Here is a 10,590-nt window from a genome sequence, read left to right on the forward strand (position 1 = left end):
ACTAGACCACTGACGCCACAGATTGAGATATTAGAAGTAAATATGTCAGTCCGTCTGATGGTAGGACGAGGACAGACGGGGACGGGCGCCAGCGTAAAATAATATATTTTAAATCGTGGTGAAATCAGGCGCTCGTCAGCTTGATGATATGGAAGTAAACGGCTTTTTTCCCCGCTGGGTTGACAATTTTGATTGAATTTTTCTTCGTTTTTTTTCCTAAACACCTTTTATGTCCTTCTCTCATCTGTTGAGATTTTTCTGAAAAACATCGATTACAGTTAAAGGCACCAAAAATGTAAATATGCAGTCTCCCAGGACTCTCAAGCTATGGAAGTCACCAAACTGGTGAAAATGGTGAAATGGTATGAGTTTAATGCCCTATCAACACTATTAGGTTATTTAAGAGGCGGGACCTCCTAATTTAACGTCCGTCTCCGATAGGACCGAGCCAAGTGGGAAAATCGTGTAAAGTGCCTTTCCCAAGAACACAACGTCGGACCGAGCTGAGGCTCGCACCCCCGAACCTGCAATCTCACGATTACGAGTCCGGTAGCCTAACCACTAGGCTACCGACGCCACTCACCAAACTTTGGCGGCCATTTTCTTGACAATTTTATCTCTGAAACCAGTCGGCCCTTGACTTCATCAATCGCAGATAGATCGACTTCTATTTAAGTTAGATGATCATTTTTTAAATCGAAGGCAAGGCAAAGGGACACGCTTTTATATTATACCAATTACTCCAAATGCCCCAAAACTGACGATCGGGCGCCTGATCCCACCACGTCGCGAAACCTTTGTTCTTTGAGCGCGCAGTAAGCCTGGTACTGTAGTATGACGAAACAGTGGACCAACAGTTATATCGGAGAACTGTGGAGGACGAACACACGAGAAGCACAACTACACGGTGCTGTCGTGTTGGTGTGGTAGATTTGTCTTATTATTTTTGTCCCCGACTCACCCGTTGTGAAAAATGGTATATAGGTTTCACGCCCCTATCAACACTGTTAGGATATTTAAGAGGCGGTCCCCCGAGTTTAACGTCCATCTCCAAAAGGACTGAGCCAAATGGGAAATTCGTGTTAAGTGGCTTTCCCTAGGACACAACGTCGGACCGAGCTGAGGCTCGAACCTACGAACCTGCAATCTCACGATGATGAGGCTGTTAGCCTAAACACTAGGCCAGAGGCCATCGACGCCACTCACGGACATCATCGCTGGCCAACTGTTACTGTTTCGTCGTTGTGGGGTTGTGGGAGAACTTGACATCACGCCGTCTGTTCTGTTGTAATAATCCACATGAGACAACATCTGTTTACACAATTTTCCTCGAAATACAAAGTATCTGTCCACAGAATATATGTTCACAAAATATATGTTCACAAAATGCAAAATGTCTGTTCACAATATGCAAAATATTTGTTGAAAAAAATGCAAAATATTTGTTCTCAAAATCTATGTTCACAAAGTACGAAATACATGTTATCTGTTCACAAAACATGTTCACAAAATAGTTGTTCACAAATACAAACCATCTGTTCACAAATACAAATATATGTCCACAATTATACAAACCATCTGTTCACAGATACAAACCATCTGTTCACAAATGCAGACCATCTGTTCACAAATACAGACCATCTGTTCTCAAATACAGACCCTCTGTTCACAAATACAGACCTTCTGTTCACAAATACAAACCATCTATTCACAAATACAGACCTTCTGTTCACTAATACAGACCATCTATTCACAAATACAAACCATCTGTTCACAAATCCCACTGCATGTGTCCACAAAGCTCACTGCATGTGTCCACAGGCCAGCCAGGAGTATGACGCAGGCAGCCCCGGGCCCGCGTGTATCCAGCCGTCAGGAGTGGACATCGGGAGCCCACAGAGCGAGGACTGTCTCTTCCTCAACATCTTCCTCCCGGCAAACGACACCCAGGTACCTGTTCCCTGCTGTTGGTACTTAGTGCTCATTTATCGCTGCCTCAGAACTACAAAGTTCTATCTGACTTTTTTGGCCCGTTTTGAGTACTTAGAACATGGGATCAAAAACCAAATGCTCTATATTATGCTCTATTAAAATCATAATAGCATTCGGAGTCGATATCAACACATTCAAAGAATTGCATTAGGAGAAGCTTGACTTGGTGTGAAACTCAAAATTCTTTACGTCAAATTTCTCCCCCCCCCCCAAAAAAAAAGGGAATGAGCAGATAGAACTTTGTCATTCTCAGGTAGCATTACGCTTGATACACTCGTTGTTACCTTAGAACTACAAAGTTCTATCTGCACAGTGCCTAGTTTTGAGAAATTTGACGTCAAAGTTTCCCAACATGTCAAGCTTTTACGAATGCTTACGTTACTTTACTTTTATCCACCGCTTATACCCTTATTATAGGTGTCGCGGGAAGAAAGAGACGTCTCTCTGTCGCCAGCCGGAGAGCCTGGGTCGTCAGGGGGATGCCGTGGGTGGTTAATGTTTCTCTGACTCCATCTATCCAGGTCTTTCTCGGTCACCCTCTTGCCTTGTTCGAATGCAAATCCTTGAATATCTTGATAACGACTCTGAACAATATTACGATTTTTGGTAAAACAGATAGAAATTTTTTTTGACACCATGGTCTAAAAAACTAAAAACAGCCGAAAACGTCAGATAGAAGTTTATAATTTCTGAGGTAGCGACTAATTGTCTTTCTTCTAATATATATATCGGTCCTTTTTACGCCCCGTTCGACACAATGTAGACTATTTCAGGGGGAAAGATTCCGACCCTGCCTGTCAGGGCCAACCCGAGCTGAGAGGGATACAACATCCTAACATAAAGACCGAGATACTCGATAGAAATTCTCCCCAATTGGGGGGTCGATTTCAAGTCTCCTGCCTTCGACAGATAAGTTCCTAACCGCTTCACCACAGACACCTGTAAGTGTCTTTCTGAGAACATGTTGTTGGAAAACCCTTTAAGCACCCCTGCACACGACCTCTAGTTAATTGAGAAAAGTGACAGGTTAGAAATGTGAGGAGGCGTCAACAATATTTTGATCATCTCCAGTTTTGAAAGAGGTGTAAAGTTTCTGGCATGCAAACTCATACAATTATCTTTAGTATCACAGCGTGGTGGAATCAGGCTCTCGTCAATTTTTGGGCGTGTAGAGTTATTGGTATCATCTTAAAGCTTGTTCACTCGTCTTTATTTGGATGAAAGAAATATCCATTTATCATTAATATAAGTCGAGATATTTGCGAATGAAGGAGATGGGGGTCACCTGTTTTCAGAGGTAAAATTAGTGAGAAAATGGCCGCCAAAGAGTAGTTATTTCCTTAGCTTAAGAGTCTGTGGTAACTGAAAATTTACCTTTTTTGTGCCTTTAATCGACGTTTTTCAAAAACATCCACACAGAAATGAGTTCTTCAAAGGGCATGTAAGGTGTTTAGCCAAAAAACAAAATTTTTGTAAAAATTCACAAAATTGCGAAAAAAGCAAGTTTCTTCACTTTGATTATTTTGACGAGAGCCTGATTCCACCACGCTGCCTCACTTTTGATTTTGAAGGGTAATCATGAGGCAAACTATATTATTACGAGCTGCTTCCACGCCTTTAGCTCGACGACCTGGGGCTTAGAGCTTAGATCATCATGTCTATCAGTACACATGTATAAGGTACCATTGTTGTAGACTCGAAGATAAAAAAAAGCAAAACATAGGTGGAAACTATAGAATTTCAACATTAAACAATAATGTAAAATCGTTCACATCATTCCTCTAAAATGTGTCTCGTTTATACAATGACTTTTTAAACAAAGAGAGGCCAGGTGGCTTGAGAATGCACAAATACAAATTGTTGTGTTTAAAATCTGAACACACATACATTGGGTGTGTAATTCCTTCTAAAATGTTTAGTCTCCTTTTATAGCGACACAAAGTGTCAGGAACGCTTTAGAGATTCTTGTTTGCTTGTATCTATGCAACTTTATGAACCAAGAGTGAAGGCATTTAAAAAAGTGAAATAGGAAACCAATGGCTCAATACTGGAGTATTTTATAGCGATATATTATACAGCGATAGAAACTTTCGATTTTACAGATTCTTACGTTCAAAATAATGTAAATAGGGTTCTGTCATGATCTTAGGAATTTTGAATATCACTTACGTTCAAATGTTGAGAATCGAAGAAAGTTTTGTTGTTCTTGCCTCCTCTAGCCCCGCTCCCCTTAATTCCACCATCTACCCTCCTCCCTTTTCCCCTTCCACTCCACAACCTATTCTCCCGCCTACTCCAACTCCAACTCCAACTCCAACTCTCCAACTCCTCCTTCCCCTCAACCCCCCCCCCCCATTCCAATTTCATGCCCTATCCGTTGGGGCATTAAGTCTTACCCCCCCCCCCCCCCTTTTCAGAGATCATGATTGGAGTGAGTTTATGACTGCCATAGTGAAAAGCTGCAAATACTATATATTCAGACAGAGACGTTTCTTTTCATACGTTGGCAAAACCAGCTGGAAGGCAAGGGGGACTGATGATTTTTTTTTTTGGTGGGGGGGCGTATTAAAGAGGGTTAACTGTTCTGATTTTTTGGCAAACAATTTAAAAATTTAAATGTGATTCAAGAGAAGAAAGAAAGGGTTTTTTACAACTCCAACCCTTACCCCCCCCCCCCCCCACACTGCTGCCTGCTGCCTACCTTTATTTCAACATCCCCACTCTAAATCCTACCACCCTCCCCTTTCCCCCTTTTCCTACTCCTCAACCGCCGACCCGCCTCCACAGTGGACAACACCAAAGAAAGTCTTGGTCTACATACACGGCGGCGCGCTCATCATGGGAGCTGCCAACGAGAACATCCCCGGCTCCCTGGTCACGAAGGTGAGTCAGCACCAGAATAGTGACGTCAAAAATTCCTGGCGCAATTTATCCTCAAACATCTTTTTAAACGGGTGAACCAGTGTCACCCATATTTTGTACAGCAATTTGTATCAATTTGTCTTAATCTAGATTTTTTTCACCAAAATTGAGGCTATATTAAAAAACTTTTCTTCATAAATTTATGTAAAATGCTATAAATCTCCCTCACACGGAAAATAAGATTGTTCACAGCATTTCTCATTTCTCACACATATTTTGCATACGCATAGGTCTCTCCCCTTCTCTCCTTTGTTTAGTACTCTCTTGTTACACATCAAATCCTCGACCCTTTCATGGCCTATTTGTGTTGCAAATGCCGTAAAAAAATATTTCAAAAACTCACCAAACATCTTGTCACCAGGAGGACATCATAGTCGTCACCATCAACTACCGCCTGGCGTGGCTCGGCTGTCTAAAGGGGAACAACAGCGGCCTGGCGGGAAACCAGGGGTTCAAGGACCAGGTTATGGCCCTTCGCTGGGTCCACGACAACATCGCGGCGTTCGGCGGTGACCCGTCTGACGTCACAGTGGCCGGCGAGTCGTCTGGGGCGGACAGTGTGTCGCTGCTGTGTGTTGTACCCGAGACTGCCTCGCTCTTCTCTCAGGTACGGTGGTACAGGAGACTGTGGTGGTACCAGAGACTCTGCTGGTACAGTGAAGGGATATTCGAGAGGGCAATAGCTTAAGGGAAAACTACTACTACTACTACTACTACTACTACTACTACTACTACTACTACTACTACTACTACTGCTACTACTACTACTACTACTACTACTACTACAGTCGAACCTGCCCTGACGGCCACCTCTATAAGATGGCCACCTGTACAAACGACCACTTTCCATTTCCCCCCTTGAGGTTTTTAAAATATAATTTAACTGTGTAAAACGGGCACCTGTCCAACGCGGCCGCGTTGTTGTTTTAACACACAACCCCTATCACACTAAGCAATAACACCTGTCTTAGACGGCCACCTTAGCTACTCCATTACGTTTTGTCATAAATTGTGCACTGGCCCCTGGCGTTGTGGGCGAGCAGTCATAATCTCATCACCTGTCGTTGTTGTTAGGTAGTCCCTCCAACCGATCATGTTGCGTAGGCCCCTCCCACTGTTGACCAATAGGTACCAATTTCCAGCTGCTGGTGAGGGAGCGTGTGATCCCTCACAACCCATAAGCCCCTCCCAGAACTCATACACAAATCGTAAGTGAGATGAGTGGTCACTGTTTACCCAGTCTGTAACAAAGTAACAATGGGCGTCAACATGAACTTGTGACAGGAGCTTCGCTCGTTCTTCGAGTGGTAGCGACCCATGTGTGTTTTTTTTCTATAGCACTCGGTCCTCCCTGTCTGACACATTTCGTTTTATTGTCACCCTTGCCCAAAATCAGCCACACAATAAAAATAACTAACAAAATACAAACCAACAACAACAACAACAACAACAACAATAATGCGGCTACTTTTGATTGGGAATGGGGTTTGTTTTCTTCATCTTGATCAGTCCTGCCTGAGACGGCCATCTGTCTTATACGGCCATTTTTCTCCTTGACAATGGGTGGCCGTCTTACACAGGTTTGACACTACTACTACTACAACTACTACTACTACTACTACTACTACTACTACTACTACTACTACTACTACTACTACTACTACTACTACTAGCCGTCTGCTCCTGGTCCTGCATGATACCCACTGAGCTAATGCCACTCCCAATTTTTAGCGAATGCTGACTGGGATCGCAACCTACAAGGTCAGTTAATGTTGGATGTCAAGATTGAACAATTCTATACGTCCATCAACTCAACGTGGATCACTTCAGGGCTGACTGCTTCGTCCATGCCTGCCAGGGCCGACCCGAGATGACTGTGATATAACGTCATAGAACACCCTGGCGTGAACACGGGGATACTTGTTAGAACACACTTAGAGTACAAAGACCCGAAGACACGCCACTTTCTATTTCTTTTTTTGGGTAATAATAATAATAACAATAATAATAATAATAATAATAATAACAATAATAATAATAATAATAATAATAATAATAATAATAATAATAATAATAATAATAATAATAATAATAATAAATTACACTTTTATTTGTCCCAGAAGGGCACTTTGTTTTACAATGGCAAACATACATATACATAAATACATAATTATAAATACGTACATACATAAATACATACATGCAGAAATAAATACATAAATACACACTATTGCACAAATACAGGACAGTTTGCAAACAATGCCACTGTCGGTCGCCACTGTGCAGCGTAAGAGTTTTACGGCACTCGCAACACGATAAGGTAACGTAAGTGCTGGAGATTAGAGGTGCTCCACAGAGAGTAACAGGGGCTCTCGTGGCCTAGAGGTTAAGGTGTTGGCCTCTCATTCAAAGGTCCCGGGTTCGATTCCGGGTAGCGACCAAAACATTTTCTTCTCTAAAATTGTCTCCTTTCACATCTTTTCCTGATCTCTAACAATGTTCTGTTGTCTGCTTTCATTTCCACTTTCAGCCCCCACCCCTCACCGCCTTTGCCCCCTCCTCTGGGCTCCTGACTCTTTCTGCAGCCTTTCTACTGCTACTCCTTGGCTCCTCCTAACTGCTGTCTTTCTGCCACACCCCTGATCTTCTGGTAGGAAAGATCTACACCTAGCCTTCTCGGACAAGGGCGAAAAATCTCGGAGGGCCCGTGTGCAAGTTGCGCACGTTAAAGATCCCTTGGTGGTCTAAAATCGATAAGAGTAGGCTTCGGCCGCCACCCGGGCAAAATTCAAAATTTCCTACCAACGAAAAAGTATTAGGTGTGTCCCGCGCGCTCATATGACCTTATGCAGTTGCGAGCGCCGTAAAACCCTATACTAAACAAACAAACAAGAGAGTAACAAGCACAAAAAAGAAGGACGGGAGATAAGGACGATAGATGATTGATAGGAAAGAAGGAGAAAACCACACCAGAGCACAGGCCAACCACTAGTGAGGAGAAAGAGCTCAACCATTACGTCAGACCATAGACTTGAATTGTAATATAAACCCTAGATCGTACACTTTGACGTAATAACCGATTCACACTTGATCACACCATTCGACTTTATCTATTATCTATTTGTGGGTTTGCTATTCAAAAGGCTTTTTAATGGCTCCATCGATCGACATGTGTTTTCGCCAAAAGATTCTTTAAAATATTCTCCAGAGCATGACGCCCTTGGGTTTTTTTTTTCAGTTTTGAGACAGTTTTGCTGCTAAAAGCTAAATTTCTTTATTTCGCCGATCGCTGTTGTCGGCCGACGCTTCTGTCTCTGTAATTTTAAAAAATCCGGAAGTGATATTTCGCGAGGCGTATTTTGTTTTGAGAGTATAGATCTAGACCTTATAATTTTTTGCATATCAAGATTTATTGCCCCATTCCTGTAGAGTACTTTTAGTTGATATTAAAGCACCGATCATTCCTTTCCTCAATCTGGCAAGCAAACCGAACTGAAAAGAACCGAAACGATCGTGCCAAGGGGCACTCGTATTGCGCCTCAGAAACACAGACAATATTCTGAACAGGTAAGAAGTAAAATTATCATGATTGCACTGGGGCCCTTTTTACTGTGCCATGGTAGCCTTTCAGCAACGAGGGTAAGAAAATGTGGTCCGCAGTGAATGTAAAGGCTGGGTGGATGGTCTGTATGTTTAAAGTGATCTCATACAGTAGTCCTATCGCTACCTCTGAATTACAAAGTTCTATCTTGCGTTTTTGACCGTTTTGAGTTACTGAGGCCATGATGTCAGAAAGCAAACGCTCTATCTGCTCTATCCTAATGGTAAGAATATTCGCGGTCAATATCCAGATATTCAAAGAAAATATTTGCCTCCGAAAAAGCTTGACCTATTGTGATAGTATATATTTTTTACGTCAAATTTATCAAAACTATGTACTGAGAAGATAAAACTTCGTAATTCTGAGGTAGCGATAATGTGAAACTAGACATTTTCGACGTCAAGTTTATCAAAATTAGGTACCGAGCAGGTGTAATTTTGAGGTGTAATTTTGAGGTCACTATTCGTTTTATTCTGCATAAATATTCACAGGGGATCTTAATGAGCGGTGGTCACTTCATCAGCCAGTCCACCCCAGGCTCATCAGACATCCTTGTGAACCAGCTGCTCATGCTCCTCCCCGAGTGCTGGCCTGCGGAAATTCCCGAATCCAAAAGAACAATGGAGAGGACGCTCTCGGAAGCAGAGATTGATGCGGTCTTGACCTGCCTGAGGTCACTTCCGGAGGACAAGTTCAAATTGGCAGCGGGAACCGTGTATTATGGGCAACAGGTTGCGATTGACGGCGAGTATTTCGAGGCAGCTATCCCAGAGATGGTCCGGGACGAAGAGCTCTTGAAGAGAACCAAGTTTTTAAACAAAAATTTTCTCGTCTCACTTACCAACAACGAGGGAGCCTTGTTTTCTCATGGAATCTTTGCATACTTCAAACATGGTAAGTTGAGGATTCAGTATGGTAAAATTGTATACGATGTGTCTTTGTATACGTCAAACATGGTTAAGACTCAAAATTGTGAAATTGTTGTGTAGAGTATAGGTTGCATCTTTGCATACTTCAAACATGGTTAAGATTCAAAATTGTGAAATTGTAAAGGTTGTATTTTGCATACTGCAAACATGGTTCGCCTTCACCTATCCCGTAGACTGGATGTCCGTCGGGGCGCTTTTGAAGATTTGGCCACCAGCTTCCTCCACTCCTTCCGGTCTTCAGCTTTCCTGAACGTGTCTTTGAGTTCCAGGCCTGTCCATTCCTAGATGTTGTCCTCCCAACTCTTCTTCCGTCTGCCTCTGGTCCTTTTTCCCTGGACGCTGCCTCGCAAGATCATCTTGGCAAGGCCGGATGAACGGGAGCATGGTTAAGATTCAAAATTGTGAAACTGTTAAGTCTGTATCTTTGCATACTTCAAACAGGTTAAGGATTCAAAACTTTTATTGTAAAATTGTATAGGTTGCATCTTTGCACATTTGAAACAATTCAAAAGTGGTTCTTTTTAAGAAGCAAGGGGGCTATCCCGAAAAACGCTGTTTTTGAGAAAATCGAAGCAACAGTTTTTGCCCCTTGTTCCGTTTCTTTAAAAGACAAGGAACGTTTTCTCTATAACCAAACAAAGATACACACCAATGAAACCAAACTTCTCCTATAGGTAGGGCAATGCCCACCTTTAGTGTAAGTGAAGATTTCTGGAAACCCCCGAAATCTGGGTTAGCCCGCTTGTCCTTAAAAGCGACCAATTGTGAACGTGTGTAGGTTTAAAGTTACTTTCAACTCTGTGATAATATATTTAAGAGATGGGACCTCCGAATCTAACGTCAATCTCTTACAGGACCAAGCCAAATGGGCGAAGAGTCTGAAAAACTCTTCAAAATAACTCAAGTTCAGATTGCTGCGCTGGTGATTCGAACCAAAGTCATCATCTCTGCAGTCCAGCATGATACCAACTGAGCTAATGGCTCACCCGGAAGGAATTAGGAGACCTCTAGATCTCTCCTCGTGGTGTTTCAGATTACATAACAACTTTTTGTTAACTCATTGAGCAAGACATGATAATGTTTGCTAAAATGAAACAACAACAACAACAACAACAACAACAACAACAACAACAACAACAACAACAA

At 42.4% G+C, this 10,590-nt stretch overlaps 1 protein-coding gene across 1 annotated transcript in view; it reads left to right on the top strand.

The window, feature by feature from the left end:
* Positions 1-1,821: 1,821 nt before the first annotated feature.
* Positions 1,822-10,590, top strand: part of LOC101849168 (acylcarnitine hydrolase) — a gene marked incomplete at both ends in the record, with an annotated part of 10,926 nt that continues 2,157 nt past the window's right edge. The window contains 4 exon segments of the mRNA XM_013089268.2: positions 1,822-1,950; positions 4,780-4,875; positions 5,276-5,521; positions 9,007-9,409. Coding sequence (XP_012944722.2) covers positions 1,822-1,950; positions 4,780-4,875; positions 5,276-5,521; positions 9,007-9,409 — 874 coding nt within the window.

The sequence above is a fragment of the Aplysia californica genome, unplaced genomic scaffold (genome assembly GCF_000002075.1).
Source record: "Aplysia californica isolate F4 #8 unplaced genomic scaffold, AplCal3.0 scaffold00913, whole genome shotgun sequence".
NCBI lineage: Eukaryota > Metazoa > Mollusca > Gastropoda > Aplysiida > Aplysiidae > Aplysia > Aplysia californica.